Source organism: Tauraco erythrolophus, chromosome 5 (genome assembly GCF_009769465.1).
Source record: "Tauraco erythrolophus isolate bTauEry1 chromosome 5, bTauEry1.pri, whole genome shotgun sequence".
Classification (NCBI taxonomy): domain Eukaryota; kingdom Metazoa; phylum Chordata; class Aves; order Musophagiformes; family Musophagidae; genus Tauraco; species Tauraco erythrolophus.
Genome location: NC_141469.1, coordinates 5,882,770 through 5,905,246, shown reverse-complemented (window position 1 = coordinate 5,905,246; position 22,477 = coordinate 5,882,770). Strand labels below are relative to the sequence as shown.

The following is a 22,477-nucleotide window of genomic DNA, read 5'->3' as shown; positions in this document are numbered from 1 at the left end:
TCTGCAGAATGGATGGACTCCGATGCACAGAGTCATCACAGCTGCCATAGAACGTCTACTGGAACGATGTTATTTTCTGTTCTTTCTGCATTTTTCTCTTTCAGCTGTGCAAAACAATTTCCATAAAATCCTATTTCAGTTTTATTTAGGGTTTTCTCATATGGGAACTTTTAGCTGAATTATTGTAGACCTATCTCCCAGGCTCTGAGTATGTAAGATTGAACCTCCTACCAGTTGGCTAGGGAATGTTTTATTCTGGCAGCGCTCACTCCAATTTAGTTTGTTCCTGTTTACTTTGCCGTATCTCCTGTCACTGGCAAGCTCTTCTCAACAAATCAGGGGTGCTATTCTCTTTGCAACAGCCTTTGAAAGTATCCTGTTGAATTTTATTGCATAAAATGTGACCAGGCATGTTACTATTAGCCAGCTAAGTTATTTTCTGCCACAGTGAACATTTCAGGTATAATACATCACAGTCACTGCAGTGCAGTGTAGATCTATCCAAGTGAACTTTAAACAAACTAAACTCAAGTTCCAGTAGCAGTCTTGCTGCAGGATTATGGAGAACAGTAATTGGCTTCTTGGGTGGATTTTCAGCTTGTGCTGACATGTGTTATAGTAGCTATACTGCTGGAAATCATGCAGGCTACTGCTGGCATGAATGATAGAAAAGGATGTGAAAGTTTTGTTGATTAAAAATGAGAGTCTGTAAATACAGTTCTGTCCCTGCAGGATAATTCTATAAGCCTGAGTCAAACCTCTACAAGACCAAGAAAGCCAAGTAAGGTTAAAACCACTTAGTCTGTCTTCTCAAGTGGATAAATTCCCATCTTTAAAAGGAGATAAAAGTTGAGTTTCTCTCTTCCTGTTACCATTCTTTGGCTTAATGTCATTTTTCTTCAGGTGTCAGCAAAGTAGATAAAAAAATGTATCTTAGGAAGCAAAATTGTATTAATTATATTTTTAAGTCAGCTGAAGTAAGAACCAACTAAAAAGGGCACTACCTGCCTGTAGAGCTGGAACAGCTTTCACAGAATTAGGCCTGTAATCTTAATGTGCAAAAAATTACAGCATGAAACACTCCAGATAAAATTCAGAGCATAGTCATCAGCACTGAAGTCATCAGTAATCATCTACTGGGAAATACTCTAGGTAGCCTGCTACTTTCAGAGGCAGCAGTCAGCTATTGTAAGAAAATAGTAAAAATAAAGCTCTCAGATAATTAGAAGAAATCTCTCCTTGTAATGTGGATCAGGCTTTATTAAATGGGCTAACTGGTACAGATCAAGAAGAAAGGTTACAGAACAAGTATCAGCACTGTAAGATTACCTGTGTTGCCAGCAAGAATACAATTAGGAAAGCTGTGTTCAGATGTGGTAAAGCGGGTGTGAATATTGACTCAGTAATTATTGGAGGGTCTTTTCCCCCTTTTTAGGACTGAAAATAAGAGAACAATTTCATCATCAACATTGCCTTTTGTCTTCATGGTGTATATATATCTTATGTGATCTGAATGGAAAAAAACAAAGTACTTGGTTTCTGATCCAAGGGGAATTTTTCCAACTGACTTTAAAGAAAGCTGGACCACTAAGGTCCTTTAGATACAGCTTGTTCCGTTCTGCCCACCCCTTACACGCTTTCACTACAGCAGACCTGGATGGAAGCTCTCATTAGGAACTGCATGGCTACTATAGATACACCTTGTTCTATAATCCCACCTGCCTTGTCAGACTAGGGGTAAAGCTCGTGAAAAAGACTGTGTAGCACATAGAAGGTCACTAATTACTTTAGGTATTAGGCTACAAACTCAACAGGTATCAAAGTATAAGCAGATACTAATTACTTCAGTCTGTCCTCTCCCTTAGTCTTAGTTTTCTTCAGCCCAGAGTACCACCTTTAAGCTTTTCTAGTGGTCATCCCCTTTCATAGCTGTTTTTAACCTCTTTCTTTCCCACTAGTTTTGTCTTGTGTGACCAAGAAATACACAGCATAATTCTGGTGGCATAGTAGGAGAATGACAAGAGATCAAACATACATGTATTTGCTTTATTGCTACAGGACTCAACTTTCAAAAAGTTCACTTGGTGCCTACCTGTTAGAGAATTAAAGACATAAAAGATTATGTCTAAGGAACTTGAAAAACACCTTTTTGTTAGACTGATACAATACTTTCACGAGCAAGTATTTGAGTGGACTGTCATTTTTTTACAATATTCTCCAGGCTTTACAGAGAATTAGCTTTATCTTAGATATGTCTCGTTTATTGCCACAAAGATTTCACACTTTTAACATACCCGTTATCTGAATAACTTTTCTGTATAGCTGAGCTCAGAGCAGTTAGTCACCTTTGATTCAATTTTTCTGCTGATGCGAACATAACTCCCAGCCGGACATCACAGATCCGGCCTATTGTTATTTCAGATTTGTTTATAGTAAGTTTTAAAAATGAGGATTTGGGTTTCATGCTGTGCTTAGTATTCTCTAAAATGCAGACATATGTTCTCCATGGCCTAAAATGCTACCACATGATTTACTTTTGTCCTAATTACATAATTACTTTAGTAACAGGAACAGATTCTCTTGAGTTTCCTACATCTTCTCCTAATTACCTGGTTGCAGGCAAGACTCCAGTGGCTAAATAATATCCATCTGAGGTTTTTCTCATTACTGTCTCTACACACACAGAATTTAGTGAAGTTCACTGGAATTTGTACTGATATAAATGAGACCAGAATTTGGACCAGTTTAATTTTTAAATTTATTTTGTAGGAGAAAAAATGGCACATACTACAAAGTTGTCTTTAAAAGCTTAGAATGCCACTGAAACAATGAAAGCAACAACAAAGGTTTGCATCTGCACAAAATTTTTATCATCATCAAGACAACTATGAATTTGTAGCAGGTTTATTTTCTCCTCATTGCTCCCTTCCTTTTCAGTTAAAACCTTTTATTGAAAAACCTTAATAAAGATCTAAAAGTGACCATTTCTCTTGGAACACATACCTTTGTTAATGTATCAGAAACCTGCAGTGCTAATAAAGGGAGCCTAAATAGTCTTTTTGCTATATTAATATGATCCTTTTACAGTTTTCTTATAGCTTTTTTAAGCACCACAGACTTTTCTTTCATGGAGGGGATGTGTTTACACAAGATGAAAGCACTCACCTTTTGGATGCCTTAAAAAGCCTCTGACCTCGTTAAAGTTGTCTTAGCTGACACTGGATCACAACTGAAAAAAATAAAATAAATGAAATAAATACCCACAGAAGACAGTGGTATGAGAAAAGGCCTAAACATTAATCTCTGCACATGTAGGTTAACATAAAAGCATATTGACTGGTTAAAGGATTTGCTTAAGTATTCACAGCCTGCTATAGAAGCTTGTAGGGCTAGTTGTACATTGTTACTACAGTAAGGAAGTTCACTGATAAGAATTATTCCTCACTGAAGTAAATGAGAGGTTGACTGTGGGAAAAACTGGGTTGTATGGAATGGAGCTGACAGTTAAGCTTTATTTCAGACAGACATTTTTGAGCCCACAGTTGGCAGTGATTCATACTGCAGAACAATGACCTTATTTGTAACACCAGTATTTTGGGAAGGCTAGGCTGAGAGATAGTAAATTGTCTTCTTTTCCATTACAAAAATAAAACTATATGCTTTCCATCAGTTTAGCAATTATAAATTTAATGATTAACAGGTAAGTACAACTTTTTAAACATGCACACCGCACAGTTGTTTTCTGATATTGTATATCCCAAAAAAAGCAAGATGAAAAAAATACTGTCATTAACACCTTGCACTGGTCTTACACTACTTGGATCTCAAACAAAGGAAGTTCTTTGCAGCTTTGTCATCATTTGTTGTAAGTATGCCAAAAAAATCTGAAAATAATCAAAAGCTTTCCATATACTTTATGGCTTCTTACCACGTACTCTTTCACGTTATCGTACTGGGCTAGGTGGGCTTCATCTGTGCTAGCACATTCTAGCCGCTGAGTTTACTGCACAGCAGATCTATTGAGTTCAGCAGAAGATGAGGTCCAGCCCTTTAAATAGATGAACTGTCTAACTATAAGGAAGTGCAGGGGTTTAGTGAGTGACTTCCCGCTCCTCTGAGTTTCCAGCCTCCCTCTCCTACCTCTTACTCTGGCACTGCTCCTATCTTTCAGCTCTGCCCTATCCTAAATCCATTCCAAGTGCTGCTAATGGCTATTCAGCTTGATACTGTAAACTGTGGGCTTCATTCCTGGGTAGCAATATAAGTAATGGCTCAGACATAGTTGTCCCCACCCTCCACTTGGCACCTTCCTCAGAAGTACTTTGGTACCTTTCTCATCCTCCCTCATAAACAGCATTGGGTTCACCACCTTATAGCTCTTGCTCTTGATATCATTTACAGAAACCTGTCGTTACTCACTAACGGTCAGAACATTTTTTTTTTTACTTCACAAATCAAGGAAACTATATTTTCTGCAATTCTTTTAAGACTAAAGTCAGATTAGTAATAATTTTCAAAGTCTCAAAAGGACTGGAAACATACTGAATTATATTAGGGAAAGGCTAAGGCCTTGAAATCCTATAATCTACGAAATGTTTATGCATTAGAGAGAAACTATTATAGTAACAATTTCATATAATATAGAACAAGAGTCTGCAACAGTAATGTGTACTATAATAATGAAAATAACTTTTTTTTTACTAGTGACAAAATATTTGAGTTAGAAAACCTCTCATTTTCACCTTATTGATAGTGAAAGTCAGAAGTATTTCAACTGAAATTAACCTCTCTCCTTCTGAAAGCCTTCCAATTTTAGTGTGCTGTGAAATTACGTGGTTAATTTATGACTCAGAAGAGTAGAAGCATGGAAGTACAAGGATAAGCACAGAATCCAGAAGAATTTTAAACTAGGTTACAGGAAAGAATGGTCACTGCCAGTACACAGCTTGAATAACTGCAGCAGAGAATCCACAGAAATACTATCATGGTGAATTAATTTTTTACAGAAATGCTCACTTTCCCTTCATACTTTTTGTAAGAAGGTCTCTTTAAATTCTCTTGTCTTCCTTGGACTCTGAAAACAGATCCAAGTTACCAGAGAAGACATCTATGTTCAGTATGTAAGTCCAAAGCAACCACCCAATTTCATCTCTCCCCAAATGTCACAGTTAGAGCCTGCGTTAGAAACTGGAATCAGTACTAAGCAAAGATCTGAATTCCATTTTCATTTTTATAGGGCGTTCTGCTGTTTGCAGGGCAGATTGGTTTCCTGGGAGGCTCTCACCAGCATGTAGAATTGAACTCTAGTAACATAAGCATCATGCTTCAACAGCTGTGTTGTTCTCTCACATTCATTTTACATTTTTTAAAAATCTAAACCAACAGCCTGTATGGAGAAATCATGTTTATTGGCTAACTATCCTCTATATAGAAAGTTACAAAAGCAACAGTAGCTTGGACTTTGATTGACTGTCCTTAAAGGGACTGTTTTCTACTTTGTAAGAAATCATGTTTTAATCTCCCACTTTATGGAATTATGTCCAGAAATCTGAAATCAAATCTTACCACTGATTATTTCTATACTAAAAAAGCATCATCTGAAATTTAACAGAATTTAGACAGAATTTTGTAAGAATAAAACTAGATGTATAATCTGGCTTGGTTTATTGTTACATGGATTCCATTTTCTTCCACTTCCAAATCCAAAAGGAGACAAGCCAACAAAGCAAGTAAATGGAGCTGGTCTGCTAATGTCTTTATTTCATAAATCATAGTCATTTTTTTTCCAGTTCAAGTAAACCCTCCTTGTTACTATCTGAGCACTGATTTACTTATTTAATTTATGAAGCCTCTTGGCTGGTGATCTTAACACATAGTCCATTTGAAAGAGAGGGCTTAAGCCTTGTGCCAAAAGCAGAAAGAACTACTGAATGGAAAGCCTCTAATGTTGATCAGGGCATATGGGTTTGCTTCTTAGGTCGATCACAGATGTCCTGCAGGACCTGTGAATGACTTTTTACCCTTTGCTTAGCTGCTTTACCTGTAAACCAGGATTCTTCCCTACCTCCTATGGGTTGCTCCATAGAGAAAGTAATTAAAAATGTTGAGTTATCAGAGTATCTTGGCAAGGACAGTCTAACTACCAGCTGAACCATAACAAAATCTCTCTTGTCAGTGTTGGTTTAATGTGGTCTTAGTAAAAGCCTACCTTTAAAAACATACTAAGTTTGAGTAACAAACTTGAGTCTGGCAGGAAAACAACCTTTGTCCTCTTTTTTTGAGCAGATGAAAATTAATCCTGTCAGATTCGGAGAGATACAAAATGCAAAAAGATCACTGTAGCCAAACTCTAGATCTGGTCAGGAGGCTATGTTTTGGTCATTTTATCAGAGCTAGCAGGAAAGGTATTTTTCTACACACACAAGCAGATGAACTTCAGAGAGAGCTGTTGTATGATCGGGCTTATGGCTGCAGAAGTGTAAAACTGTTGTTGTCTTTCTGGAAGATGATTGTTCCAATTTATAGAATCAATTTTGGATCAAATCAGCTCCTCTTCATAAGAGCATCCAGGACTCATGCCACTTAACTCTTTGGATATTTCAGGTTCATGCTCAGCTATTTGTAATATTAATAAATTAGGAAAAAACAGGCTTAAATATCTTCTGTTATCCAAAGGTCAACCAAATGAATACCTGTAGTGAACATTTATTATCTTCTATAAATATGTCTAGAAATACAATCCAATGACAGACTCCTAAAAATTACCTAATTACTCCATTTTGAATACCCTAGGTTGTTGGTGTGGCTCAAGCAATCAATAAGAAATCTGGAATTGGTGGCACTTTCACTGAGCAAGATGAAAAGGTATAAAAGCTGGACATTTATTTCTCTTCTGTTTTCCTAGGGGAATGGGGGATGGATATGTTGCTACTTTTCATGCTGATCAGAAGTTTTAGTTTTTAAAAATTAAATACCTCTGAAAAAGTAAAAATTTCTAGTAAGACTACAAATGTCTTTATGAGGCCATGAAAAATGTGGATGTGAAATAGTTTAATCTCTGGATCAGCATGGTATCTCTCATATATCTCTGAAACACAGGCTTACTGTACTGAAATGCATTGTAAAACAGTTTCATAACTTTTAATAGACATAATTTTTTATTAACTGCTTTTAACTCTCCTGAGTTTTGAATATTTTGAATATTAAAATTTGTGTAGTGATTCTTTTTTAAATACGGTATCGCGTCTCAATATAGCAATTGCAGGACGAGAAAAAGCTCTGGATAAATTATGAAATATATATGAAATAATCAGTAGAGCAGACAGCACCTTGATTCCTAACTCTCACACTGCAGTTGTTTTCCAAACATTTCCAGACTTCACATTCAGATTGATATAGCAAAAAAACAGGCTGCACTCAGGTTGAAGAAGTTGACTTAAGTCTCAGCAATAAAAAAAATCAGAATTCACCTTTCTGCTTTGAAAACTTCTCCTTTAAAACAAAATGCATACTGAGTATCTGCAAGATATCAGAATTAATCCCTTTCAGAAAGGGAAAAAAATTTGTGGTTTTGCTATGTTAGCAGAATTTTATTTACACTTTCCAAGAGATTGAATTCCCCAAAATGAGAGGCTGATTGTCTGCACTCAGTTTTTCTAGATAAAATATGCATTGCTCCAAAATGAGCTGATTCCTTTGAGCTGCTTCTTATATCAATCCTGCTTTTACCAGGATAAAGTATGAAGATTATTAGTTTAAAAAAGGGAGAAGAGATTCTTGAGAAAATAACAAATTATGAGTAACTGGAAAAAAAAACCAACCAACAACTGAATGTGTGGTTGCCAAATTCCAAAACCAACTTGTATCAATTAATACTTCAAAATGAAAACAAAATATTACAGTATCTTGGAATAGAGTTAAGATGCTGTGAGACTTTATCTTCATGAGGTGTTGATGTTCATTTTTCTTCAGGATTTTGCTGCGTATTTGGCATTTTGTGGAATTGTTCTTCACAACGCTCAATTGTATGAGACATCTTTGCTTGAGAACAGGCGTAATCAGGTATGGTGAACAGGTTTGTTCCAAGAATACAGAAATTACAACGGTTAGCTAGTAATCAGTGCCTGCTCCTGATAGTTCTCATATGCTAGTTATTCCTTGGCTATTTTTAATTACTCTGATTGAATGCTGTGTATCTCTGATAAAGCTCTAACTAACTGCACTGAGAAGTAGCTGGGCACATTCCAGCTTGGGCTGGAAATTTTCTGGCAGGTCTGAATTTCCATGTGGCTCTCAGTGTTTGTAAATTGTACAAATTTGGATAATCTTTTCAAATTGGCTTCATGCTTCTTGTGAGGAAATAGGGAATCTAATATGAGCACATCTGAGCAGCTAAGCCCTTCAGCAGGAGCTCTGAAATACAGCAGACTGTATCTAAATGATGATGTTTTCACCATCTGCTAGAATTACAACAGATACTAATAGTGGTCAAAAGAAAGAAATGTAAAGATCACTGTTTTTAGAATGGTCACGAGCCATAGGAAGCTATTAGGTTTCCTGAGGACAAATAACTGTGTTGTCTGGATTTCTCAGGTTTCATTTGATGAACTGTTAATGCCTAAATCTATTCTATTGCTCTAACTGAAAACATCAGACAGCCAAATATGCTATTTACTTCTTCCATCAAAAGTGTCAAACTGGCTATTATTTACTGTTACTTTGCAGTCTGTGTGAGAGCCAAAACTTAATTTTATCACAGACATACATGTTGACTTCCTTAATTCAGGGAAGAGGAGAAGAATCAAAGGCAGTAGTAATGATTATTATTCCTTAAATCACAATTAGTCAAAATTTCACAAAAGACCTTTTCCCCAGGTGCTTCTTGATCTTGCCAGCCTGATTTTTGAAGAGCAGCAGTCTTTGGAAGTAATTCTGAAGAAGATAGCTGCCACTATAATATCCTTCATGCAAGTGCAGAAGTGTACCATCTTCATAGTGGATGAAGATTGTACTGTGAGTATGTTCTTTGTCTAAAAGCAGAAGTGCTTATTGCCTGAAAGCAGACTGGGCTTCCCTCCATTCTGACCAACAGTATTTCAAACCCGTAGTGTATGTTGCATCACCTTTTCGTCCTCTTCCTTTTCTTTTATGGCATCTACTCAGGTTACATGTTGTCTTGGGAGGCTTTGGTCTTTATGTAGGCCAGACTACCATTTTATGCAGCCATTTTGCATTACCTTTTGATAAACTATGGCTCTAAGCAATCTCCTGTGGCATAGATCTTGAATGCCGAATTCTTTCATAACTCATTTTCTTGGCTACTGATGTAGGACATCAAAAAGGACAAGGCTGGGAGAAAAGCAATGTGGCCTTTGCTTCCTATGCAGAATCAGTTTGGATGGCACTTTTAACTTCCTGAGTATATCTACACAGAGACTATCTAAATAAGGTGTCTAAACAGAGTCATGGCCTGTGCTAAGATCCTGGCTCACTGAAGCCAAGCACAACTCCTTTCCAATCTGCCCACCTGAATCTCCTTCCTATTGAAAATAGGCTGCAGAACAAGGAGCAGGGTATTATGTTGCGTGCCTCAGTCTTGTACTGGCATTGCTAGTTTTACCTTTACTACTTGTTACAGATATGGGCGTACTGAGATCTGGAAGTGAGGAAGCATTTCCAGGTTCTGTAGCACAGAAATGACACACAGCACTTTTGATCATCTGCCACAATCCCATCTCTCACAGTATTTAGAAGGGTCACTCCTGCATACAAGAATACAGAAGAGGAATTTACATAGTTTTTGTATTCACATATTCACAGTGTCCTTGCAAGTTAGATAAACTCCAGCACCTAGTTTACAGTCTGTAGTTTGAATCTTTAGTACAGAGAGAATCTTAATTTCTTTCTACGTTTAGGCTTTTCAACTGCTAGAAAAAGCTATGTGAAAAGCAACAGAGATCAGTCAATATGTTCAAAAGGCTTTGATGTCTTCACCTGTCCAAGCAAAGCGAGTCTAGAGTTGGATGAATGTTAAAATAAAGAAGTTCTGGGCTGACAGATAAATTCGGCACAGCTTGTAAATACTGGCATTTCTTGTCAGAGTGATCAGTAGAGATTCAAGACACTTCAATGATATTTAAAGTTGTATCAAAAGATATTTTTGTGGTAGGATCCTATACACTTGCTGCTAGATGTGAAATGAAGTTAAATAATTTTCCACTTGTCTTTATTACAGAATAGGTTTTGATAACTGCAACAAATTTTTCATGAATACTACTATTCTAACTTACGAGAAACTTATACACCTATATATTATAACATCCTTTTGTTATTCCAGGATTCATTTTCTAGTGTGTTTCACATGGAATCTGAGGAATTAGAGGATTCAGCTGAAAATCTGAAGAGGTAAAACAAATAATAACAGATCTTATTTCCACTGGGTACCATGTATGACTGCTATTTTTATAGAGCAGGTTTTGCCCTGAAATGTATATGGACAAACTCTATTGCCTTAAAAAGGTCATACTGAGCAGAATAGGAGAGAAGGGCCTGATCTCTTAACTTTGTCAGGTCTAAGTGCATAGCTGGATCATGAGGCTGAGCTATGGAAATGTACAAAATATGAGAAGTAAAAAGTTCAGGTTGTGGGCTGCTCTAAAACTGATCTGTAAGAAATCTGCATAGATGACTGTTGTAGAGTAGACATGTCCACATTAGTAGATACTAATTTTAATAGTTTTAATCATTAATCTTATTTCATAGATACGGAAGCTGACTCAAAGAACATGATTGACTAATTCAAGAATAAAGTCCTAAAGTTCTAACTTTCAGTCATCTTTGAGAAACCATTAAGAAGGTCAACTGGGAGGAAGGGAAAGATGTGGAAATAGTTGAATTAAAATACCCAGATTAAATAGTTTTCAAATTTCCAAATTTAAATAGTTCCAAGTTTCCAAATACCTCTGCATTGCAATTTGAAAATTACTGTCTCCATTACCTTTCTCTGTCATCAAAAACAGTTGTTTTCAATAATGTCAAAAGAGTGAGACACAGTTGTATATAAAATGCACTACTACAGATATAGTGTGCAGAAAGAAAATGGAGATTTCTGTACCTCTTTGATCTTTTTTGCAGTGAACATTTATTATATTAAATTTAATTCCATGTATTATAAAATTAAGTGCAAAGTGTGTGGCTTGAGCAACTAAAAACTGTTGAGCTGTATTATGGTTTTAGACAATGTACAACCAGAAAGTACAGAGGTACAACAGGCTAGTAAGGTCACAGAGTGGAAGAGAAAGTTTCTGTTTACTTCCTCTTCTACAGTATGGGAATGGTAGAGAGAATTAACCTTTCCTATTCATTTTCCCTTTCACGGTTACTAGTTAGTGGATTCAAAATGGAATTGAAGGGCACAATTTTGGGCAACAGCAGAAATAATAATGACATGGATTAGATGGGAAATTTTACTTCACGTAGTAAAATTTCAGGCTTATTATGTAATCAAGGACCCTGAATCAAACCCGAAATGATACCAGTTTTCAGAATTGTGAGGCATTCCCATGTATAACTAAGTTTGTGAAATAACGGAAGAATAATTCCCTTCCTCCAGCACTGTGAACATCCTTACACCAGAAGGATAACTAAAGTCAAGTCAAATGTCAGAGGGAAGCTCCAGGAGCTTGATGGGACTAGGTTTATTATTAGGACATATGTCCTCCTCTAAAGCAGGCAAAGGGTCCAAGAGAATTGAATGCCTTAATTAAATACATCGTGACTAAAAAAAGTAGGAGATGATTGATTCTATAAAGATACTTTATGTCCTGATTTGGAATAAACAGTTCTATTTCAGTAACAGAATCCCCATGCAACTAATTGTGCCTTTACTTTTAGAACAAATTTGAAATGAACTTAGAAGCAGAAAATTCACAAATGTTACCTGCTGCACTCCATTTAAAGAATATGTGAATTTCATCCACTATTGATTTTTCAAGTGTATCAGATTTGTGAATGGAGTTTGTTTTCAAAAAAATCTGTTTATTTCAATATAAGCCCAGTTGTTCATTCTCTATCCTTCATCTGCATAAACTGTACTGATTTGTTTATTTCTTAAGTTTGGTGTTCAGTGTTAATGTTGTTGAATATTAAAGAAATGGTGGAATGTATAACTCAATCCACTCTGCAATTCTGTGATGACAGCTGGATTAGGATACAGGATTTGAACTCAACTCCATTATATATCTGTTGGTTATATCTTTCCTCATACAGGAAAGATAGTACAATTACCTGCTTTGCATAAGGAAATGACCCATTTTCATACTAAGCACATAATAATAATGTTGTATCCTTCAGGGACTATGATACAAACAAAATCAATTATATCTATGCTCAGTATGTCAAGAATACAATGGAGCCTCTCAACATCCCAGATGTCTGCAAAGACAGAAGATTTCCCTGGACTGTAAGTAAAATAAGCTTAGATTTGAAATTCAGAAATGGAAAATGTTTTTCTATTTACCTTTCAAGCCTTTTTTGTTTTCCCCTTATTATTGCTGTTAATGTAAAAGCCACAGTTAGAATTATGCAAACACAAAGGAACGTACGTTTGCTGGATAAAATCCATTATCAGTGAAGAAGTGGTACAGTACTCACCCAGTGAGCCGGGTGGCCACAGGAGGGATTTATCCCTACAGCCATTATTGAAAAAGCCTGACATTAATTTGTCCATAAATAGTGCAATGTGGAGAGCTTGCAATATGTTCCATGGAAAACATTTAAGTGAAGGAACAGTTGGAGGCTTTCATAGTAACCCTCGGTAGTTTACTGTGAGTGTTGGGAGGCTTTAAGAAGTTCCTTCCCTTTTATCCTCTCCTTTCCCTTCTTGTTCTGGCAAAGATTAATGTTATAGATGCAAGTTCTTTGCTGTTGTGGAGAAGGAATAACTTCACTTTTCTTTGGGAGCTTTTGCTTCACACTTCATCAAGTGTGAGCTTGTGGTACGGTATACTGCTGACCACACAAAGTTAGGAGGGAAGATCACTTGGCAAGACTCACATTACCTGGTTGCCTTCAAAATCGTCATCAACAAGAAGCAAACTTGTAATTCTGTAATTTCCTGTCAATGCTGAAATCTGAACTTTACCATGAAACAGCAGGTTCTTCTCAGGGTAGCCATAAACCGATTTTCATGCAAGCTTGACTTTGTGTTTCTCAGCTGCCCTTGCTGGAGAGTTCTAGGGAGAGATGCTGATTCTTATATCCTTTTTTACAGCTGATTTCACAGGTATATCACAGGGCAGAAAACAGCAAATCCTACTCTTGAGTTATTCCATACACCCTCTTGATAATGGACTACTATTAAGTAGTAGTACTTAAGTTCCAAGAGTCATGTAAAGTATCTGGCATGACTTAATCCTTTAATATTTTCTTTAAAGAATCACATTTTCTCTTGCCACTTGTAAGCATTATAACGTTTGTGCATTTGCCTGCAAAGAAACTGTCTACAATCCTTGCACAGCACCAGAGAGCAGAGCAACAATAGTAAAAAAAAAAAAAAAAAGTTTTAATCTGAAATATAAGTGTGTACCTATTTTTTTTGTGTCACATACAATTAGAGATTGGACCAAATGTACTTCTCAGCAACTGCCATGTTATTCCAGGAGAAGTCAGAGCAGAACTACGCATTTGAAAAAGATATATTGTCTTTCTGTTCCACCCTTCCACTCCCAAATAAATTCTGTTTCCTTCTCTTGGAGCAGGAAACATGATAAAAAGTCTTTGGAAGGCTGCAGAATGTTGACATAGTTGGTGATAGTTTTCCTACCTGTTGTTCATGGGATCATAATTTCGTCTTCACTAAGCCCCCTTTCATTGTGTTGGTGGATTATTCAAAGCATCTCAAACAAACCAAAAGAGTTTTTTAGTGCCACAAAATGCACAGTTACGTTAATGTCAGGTAGTTACTCTTGTTTTATGACATCTGTTCCTTACATTGCCATATTGCAAATGAGGGAATGTGCTGGAAAAGGGAGAGGTCAGCTCATCACCTGATGAGAGTAAAAAGGTGTCCTAAAGCCCAACTGATCTCTTTTCAGCTGCACCGAGTGGAACACTTTGTTTGGTGCAAAGTTGTCATTTTCATGGACGTGGTGTCTTGTAATGAAAGACCCTATTATGAAATTTGCACATTTATAGCACAGTTACACAAGTTGCTGTAAGCTCCTACTGAATGAAGATTATCATAATTACCTGTGTTATTATTCACCGAAGCTTGTATCAGATACAGTGTTTATTATACCATCCATCCAAAGATGTGCAAACTCTTTGAAGACGTGGCTGCTTTTTGGAGGAGTATTTAAGCCAAGAATAGTTGTAGACCCCAGCTCTGCAGCTTTTTCCATTCAGCCACTTGAACGTGAGTCTTTAAAATGTTAACTGTGTTTTTTTGTTTGTTTAACAGAATGACAATGCAGAAAATGTAAGTCAGCACATAAAGAGTTTGCTGTGTACGCCGATAAAAAATGGGAAAAAGAATAAAGTGATAGGTAGGTGTCTTTAAAAAAAATATTTTTATACATTTCATAGAAATATTTCTGTGCTTCACAGTAAAATCCCAGCAACATGGAGAAAAGATCATTATTTATCACTTTTTCAACTAAGTCCACTGCAACCTTGACTGTAAATTGCTTGCCTAACAAGTTACCAAGTATCTACAACCCTCTTGTGATACTTCACCATTTTTATAGCTTCTCTGCATTCTGAAATTTTCTGTAAGTAAAATTATTTTCATTGCTTCCTGTTTAGAGAGTCAGTTACCACTCTTGCTTGTGTAAATCTTTTACAAGGCAGCGAAAGGAAGAGAAGATGTAAATCAGTAAATAAATTCTTCAGGCTTGAGCTGTCTGTAGTGCTGGGCTTTTAGGGAACAGGGGGCATGCGGAAAGACAAGCTGAACTGCACAGACATTGACAGGCTCCTCACATGGGATTCGGCTACGGAAAGATTCACACAATAGCAGGCTAGCTGCTGCTGCCTGGTGCTATCAGTTGCCCTTTGGAGATGCCTGCTTCTATCTGTGAATTACAGCCCTATCTTAAGACAATAGTTTAAGTGTCTAAAGCTACCCAGCATAAATATCTCTGCAGCATCTCCTTTGCTTTTCTTCTGTTTTAAAGTACCACTGGTTTCCTGGGCCAATATTTTCAGAAGTAATTTGACATCACTTAAGTCCATATAGGCCTAGATGCTTATGGAAGCTGAGAAGCCCGATTATCTCCAGTTTCCTAAAAATATTTAGGTGGCGGTGGTCTGGGTCCTCAAAGATGAGTATACACCTAAATAGTTTTGAAGATCTGGTCATGGAATAAGCTTAATGAGCTTTAAGTCTTTCAGTGAGTTTCAGATTCACCTTAAACAAACAGATGATGATGCTTTTGGAAATTACCAGGACTTCCCTGTCCCATGAAGAGTAGAATGAGTGTCAGCCTGCTTCCCTGGTATCTCTAAGTTCCACAAGCAAATAGAACATAAAATATACTGATTCCTAGATAGCAGCATGAATCCAGCTTCCTCAGCTTTACAAAATTTGGCAAGTAAATGTTAAGAGTTCCAAGAATGCATTTTTTTAATGGTCTTCAAATAATTTTCCTTGAGAATTATGGCAAAACTGTATAATCCAATGTATATAGTAAATATGAGATCTCTTTTCTACAAAGACAGATCTCTTTTTTAACTCTTGAAGCAGAAAGAGAAGCATCATCTCCATCTAATGGAGTTCTCTGAAATTTCTTTTGATATCAGCTTCTTTAATAAGTTCTTTAATTACTTTGTTTTAAATATTCTACCAGACCCTAGAAGACCAAGATGAAGATTCAAGTGTTGAGCTTTAATTAGATACGTTTCACTGTGCTATTAGCTACTGATAAAACTGTTGCATCTGATCTCACATAGTTTTTTCCTATTGTTATTTTCTGTGGAAGTTCGAAGTGAAAGTTTCAGTCAGGCCACCCATTTAGATGAGTTTTTCAAATCTCAGTAATTCTCACTGGGAAATGTTCTTTGAAGTCTTTTAAGGTTTCACGGCCTGCCTAATGTTCAGATCTTTAATGGGGCAAGGTCAAGAAGTTGTCTTTGGGACAATACCCAGAAGTTCCTTTAGCATACTATATACTCTGTAAGAATATTATTGTAAGTCTACTCTTTTATTTTTAAGATTAGTATACCCCTAACCAGAATTTAGGAAGTGGGGTGTGCAGATGGGCGTGGGGTTGGAAAAACCGTCCACAGCAAAACCAAGCAAATCTTACTGGCAAGAAAGATGAAATATAACTTTTTAATTCTCCCAACTTGTGCACTTTTCAGGTATGTCATGAAAGCTTTACGGAATCTTTCTGTGGTTTTATAAATATGTCCCAATAAAAGACTTTTGAGTTCCTTTAATTGTAGTGTATGGATCCCTCAATGCTTTGGGAAAGCTTTGGAGAAAGGTTTCAGTTAAAGAATCTTAAGTACTACATAGTATATTTACTGCAGTTCTCTCGATTTTTTAAGAGACAGTTACATGCATCTAAATGCTGCATCTTTTAAGAATTCATTTGCTTTTGTGGCTTATTCACTCTTGAGTCTTAATCTTGTGTTCATTACGTCACAGTTGCTATGGAAATAATTATAATGTCATAAACAGAACTAAACAGAGATCTGGAAGTGAGTTTCATGAGATTTTCCTATTGAGTTTTATAAGTCAGCTTCTTTTTCCCAGGGAAAGTTAATCTTGTTCTCAGTGAACCCTTATTTGCTGGGATTATATATTTTTACTATCATTCAAGCATCTAGTCATCTCATTCCATTAAGGTTCAGAATCCTGTTTGAAATATCCAGATACCACAACCCCTGCCACAACAGTTTACAGCTACAGTTATAATATTCTTACTGATCTCTTTAGAGGAGAAGCTGATCTCAAGTAAGCTCCCCAAACAGAATGTAATTTGGAAACAAGACAGTGTTACATTGTCACCAGACATTAAAACTTCTAAATGAACAGTCAATGTTCTTCTAAAAAGACAGTTTGCATGTGTTATCTACATTCTTTTCCTCAGTTTTTCTACCTACTGTAATAGGGATGATGCATACTTGCTCCCTCAGAGACTTCTTTTCCTTTTAATTAAAAACCTCAATACGCTTTTTTAGTCTGCAAATATGGAGTACTAAAATGCTGGAAATATTTTCATATAAAAAATTATTAGCACTGACAAGACCTTACAGTAGCTGCTGATTATGTTCACTGTTGGCACTGCTGTAAAATAGTATTAATTATAATTTCTTCCCTACCCATAAGCAGAAAGCAAATCTGGCCTCCCTGACCTTATGGCGGTGAAGTGTAAGGCATTCAGATTCTGTTCATATATCCCATGGAAATTAGGAGTAGCTCCACTTATGCAAGAAAACTTAAAAATTGCTAAGAGTGTTCTGGAAACACCATGCTAAACAGTTATTTTCTTTTTCTGGTTAAATACATATTTAATATTTTACTCTTTCTGCTGCAAAATGTTCTTCATAAAATACATAAAGTATGCAAACTGGAATGCAATAGCAATTCATAGAAAAGGAAGACTTCTTTATTTAGTAATTTTTTTCAGAAGTTTCAATTTTCAATGATTATTTTCACTGTGATACTTATTTGCAGTTGGCCAGGAAAATGCTAGCTTTTATGCTCAAAACTGTTAGTACTCACACTCATGAGACTGAGAAAACATTTGGACTCACTTAAGACGACAACGACCTCCAGAGCAGTTTTGGCCAAAGACAACGTATACTTACAGTGTGGCTGCTTTAGTGAATATTCTGATTTCTTAGCAGAAACTGCCATCTGCTAGGTAAAACTAAAGTGAGGTTTATGTGTGAACTTCCCTCTGATTATAATGGCGTCAGGGATTTAAGCTGCAGCAAGGTCTGGCAGAAGTTACCTTTCAGACCTTTGGATGGCACGTGCACAGAAAAGTCCAGGAATTCTTAACAGAAAAAAACCACATGCAACTATCAACAAATTTGAACCTGGCAAGCTGAATTCAGTCAGATGATTTTCAGTAGTTCAGCGGTCTTTGGAGCAGGCTGCAATTCAGTCACATCCTCATAGAATCAGCGAGTGTATTTAAGCTTTGAGCCCCAACTTGGGTATTCTCTGTTTAGTTCATTTATTTTAAAGAATTAACAGTACTGACTCAAATAAGGAAGTGAAAACTCTGTGTACTGCTGTTCTGACTTTCATAAATGTTCTTTTGGCATGGTTACAAAAATTTAATTAGCCTCCAAAGGACAAATTGTCTTCAGGGATTAAATCAATCTAGAATTCTATTAATAATAAAAGTTAGGATGAAAACGACCCTAGAATCTCACAAGATAATCAAGTCTGTAAAGCCCTACATTTTTGTTTTACAAATCCTAATAAATACTTATGAGTCTACTAAGTAATATATAACACTTCAGCATTTATTCTATAATACAGTGAAATTAATCTAAAAAACTTCAGGGAAAACCCTACAGCTCTCCTGTGTGTCACTTTTATGTATATTGGTGGTTTGTACTGTAGGCTAAACTGTCCTAGATCTAATTTTACTCTTGATGTTCCATACAAGTTGGCATACATGTTGGCAGTTCTCTGTATTACTTCTTTTAATTTCTGTATCCTGGCATAGGGGTTTGCCAGCTTGTGAATAAGATGGAAGAAAACTCGGGCAAAATCAAGGCTTTCAACAGAAATGATGAACAGTTCCTGGAAGCATTTGTCATCTTTTGTGGCTTGGGGATCCAGAATACACAGATGTACGAAGCTGTAGAAAGAGCCATGGCCAAACAGATGGTGACATTAGAGGTGAGTTCAAAATCTAGGTGGTCCTTAATTAGCCCAAAACAGATCCTAATTTTCTCCAGACCCTGCCTGTTCTACACATAAGTACAGCTACTCACACAGATACTGAACAGAAATTGTTCTCCTCCAGGAGAACAGCATTTGGCCTGTTGAGTTGCACAGGAATTTTTCTGCTTGTTTCCATATCTGCCAGCAGACAACTTTATTTGGTATTGTATTTTAACTTTACTCATGAGATTTAATGGTGAGCTGAATGCATCTTTTCCTCTCCATGAGGCTACACATTGGCAACACAGCGGGTTTGTTCTGTTGCGTAGGAAGAGGAAATGGTTTGGGGGATTAGGGGCTTCCTTTTCTTGTCTGAGGTTTTCTGTGATGATTTTGGCTCAGTCCTTCAGACGAACCGGTTTGTGGAGTAACAGCAGCATTATTGTAGGTTTTCAGCAATTTCCTCAGACTCCATCAAACCATATCAAGGTGAACGTCATCTGGTCTCAGCCTTTGAATTGGTTACTGTTAAGTTTAATAGCTAAAGAGGGCTTTAGTCTGAGAAGCTGAATTACTCAGAGGTGATAACTTGAAGCTGAAAGTGAAAAATTTGTAGACTTTGGATCTCCTAACATTCATTATGTAAACAAAGCATTTGCAGAATTCCTAAAATGGGGATTATGTACCCCGTAGCCTCTAAAAGAAACGTTACAACTCTCAGATAAATCTGTATTAAGTCATGTTAAATAAAGAGGTAGTAAAATTATTGTCAAAATAATTTCGGTGCTTTTTTTCAAAAAAGAGTTGTTTATATTTATGGCAAATTAGCAATTCTCTCTCCTACTACAACACTTTATAGATAATACAGGAAGCCCAGACAGATTATAGATTAGTATGTAAGATGGCTTCTTTACAAAAAAAAGTCAGTCTCTAGTCGCTAAAACACCTCCGCAACATTTTCAAGTCCTGTGTTCTCAACAGCTAAAAAAGGTGAACTTAGTTTGTTAATTTAAAACAAACATATTGTCTTTCAGACGTTCTTGCCAAGTTTCAGTTAGGGCAAATCTTTCTTTTATGTCTCAATAAACTCCTGAAAGGATTATTATGGCAACAATGTCAGGCTCATATAATTATAGCTGTTTCATGTTTTATTTGTCTTTGAAAGTGGGGCATGAAAACTTTCCAAAGAGAAAATCAGAGTTCTTTGCTCTTTTATAGAAACTATTTATGTTTTCTTGGCCTAATTATCTCAAGAAGGTTCTGTGCTGTGGGAGATTTATGAAAGCCGCAGATATCTCCCCATATCCTTTCAAAGAGCTCCCTTAAAACCAGGGCAGGCCCTGCATGGACACTAGATTTCATCAGCAAATGCAACGCAGTACAGTGCAGCTGCTTTAGGAAATTCTGCTTTAGGAAAGATACCTTTTTATCACACTGCTTTTCTGTTTGTACTAAGGGCTGCTTTTCTCTCTCTCTAGGTTCTCTCATACCATGCTTCTGCTGCTGAGGAGGAAACGAGGGAGCTGCAGGTAACAGCGGTAATTGAATTTTTTACTATTATTTTAGAGATATCCCATTAATAGAACAACGAAGGGCAGTCCTTTACACAGATGTGATCCCTAAACATGCAGAAGCACATCTTCCAGAAATAAAAATTACAGTGAAGCTTAAACTGATCAGTTCCTGAGTTGAATCAATACATCACCTAAAAGGGAAACGTTACAATGCCTACAGTGAGAGACATAGGTTGGCCAGAGAGCTGCCATTACAGGAGAGCCAGACGTATACTGACTGCCTTTCTCGTGAGTTTAAGGGACAGTAACAGCTGATGCAATGTTAGTATTGACTCACAGTGGTTGAGAATTTCAGAAGCAAAATGTCGAGAACTCTTCTTTCTGCAGCTGAGTCTGACTGTTGTATATTTGATATCTTTGGTACCTTTCAAGCATCCCAAGTATGGGTGCAGCTTTATGGCCTTACACAGAAATTCTATATTTAATTATTAATGCAACAATTTTTTTTAATTATTTTTATGGTTACTTTTCTGTGCAGTGTCCTGTTCTGCTCATGTTTAATTCTCTGTTTAGAAACCACTGCCTAAGGACTAACTACAGCTTTGATTTCAAGTGTAGTTCAAAGCACAGCCTGTGCTTAGTCTCTCCAGTTCTCTCTGTTGAGTAGACGTTCTGGGGGAATAGCATCACCCCTGCTGTATGAAAAAAAAATGGGAGGGATGAATGCAGCAGATTTGGCTTCCTCTAGCCTAGTCTTGCAGCACTATTCAAGCAGGTTTTGCACGTCAGATTTACCACATATCTTCACGTCACATCCCAGGGCATGGAACAAATACCCTTATTTTCATGCTATGAAGCCATCACTCTGAATTTTAACAGAGCAATCAGATTAGTTCAGATCATTTGATCTGAAAAAAAGAAAACAGGCACTAAAAATAAGGGTATCTTAGAACTTCAGTGGACCACATGGGGCCCAAAGCAAACCATGGACCAAGTGCTATGTAGTATGGACAAATCATCTTGTGGCATTTCACCTCGTTGCTAGAGAATAATCCCTGTCCTGTTTTATATAGCAGTATAGATCTAACTAGCTCATTGATAATTTGGTTTCTTCTTTGGCTTTTGTGTAGAAGATAATTAATTCAGTGACCATTCCTAAAATGGCTCCTTTAGCCATTATTCTTTTCTTTAGAAAGCTTAATTTGAATATTTGGTCTTAAGTCTTGCACGTGGTTCTTACTGGCTTCAAAAGAGGCTTACTCTGTAGGTAGGTTGAGGCTGGCATTCAGTCACATGCATACGCTTATAGAGAACGTAAAATAGTAACATACAAGCTAATGTATTCTTTGCTATGGAAAAAATATGCTCTGTAAGCTTTCTCAATTTGAATAACAATCAAGAGACAATTACAATTGTCTTCAACATTTTAAAGACTGTCTACTTCCTTTAATTATATTGTTGGGATTCTTCCTGCTTAGTAGCAAAGTCAAGAAAGCCTCTTCTGATAACAGTTCTAGATAGGATAGCTCTCCCGAGCAGAGCATGCTAGAGCATGATGGTATATATACATCTTTGCAGAAGATCAAAGTGATTCAAATACAAATTTATCTTGAAATCTTCCCATATCCACAAATGAGGACTATCAGTGACAGACCGCATTCCATTCACCTCTCTTCTCAGGAACCAGGAAGAGGGATGGGATCGGCCAGTTTGTGCTATTTGAACAGGACTAGGAATTTACTCTAGAGTACAAGCACCCTGATAGAAATGATCTTGACAAAAGCTACCTATTTTCCAAACCAAGGTATGGAGAACAGGACGTTAATTTTGAATTTGTTCTGCAGTTGACCAGAAGAATGGTAGCCTCACAAGGGAAGGCAATTTTAGGTCCCTCTATAAGATGATCTCAAACAGCTTTGTACTTGAAAAATCTAAATTAATGTAAAAAGAAGAAACCAGTAAATACTTTTTTCTCTATAATTTAGGAGTATATCAAAATTCAGAACATACTATATTTATAGTAAGTTGAAAAATAGGAGTATAAACATTGAAAAAAAAAGTCTATTTTTTTTCTCAGTTAATTGCAAATCTCTGAGGCCAAAATCAAAATTCC

At 36.6% G+C, this 22,477-nt stretch overlaps 1 protein-coding gene across 1 annotated transcript in view; it reads left to right on the top strand.

The window, feature by feature from the left end:
- The window catches only part of PDE5A (phosphodiesterase 5A), a 62,127-nt gene that overhangs the window by 19,812 nt on the left and 19,838 nt on the right, over window positions 1-22,477 (top strand). The window contains exons 4-11 of the mRNA XM_086612075.1: window positions 6,793-6,864; window positions 7,972-8,061; window positions 8,875-9,012; window positions 10,337-10,404; window positions 12,352-12,460; window positions 14,459-14,543; window positions 18,690-18,865; window positions 20,329-20,388. Coding sequence (XP_086468201.1) covers window positions 6,793-6,864; window positions 7,972-8,061; window positions 8,875-9,012; window positions 10,337-10,404; window positions 12,352-12,460; window positions 14,459-14,543; window positions 18,690-18,865; window positions 20,329-20,388 — 798 coding nt within the window. The remainder of the gene's footprint in view (window positions 1-6,792; window positions 6,865-7,971; window positions 8,062-8,874; window positions 9,013-10,336; window positions 10,405-12,351; window positions 12,461-14,458; window positions 14,544-18,689; window positions 18,866-20,328; window positions 20,389-22,477) is intronic.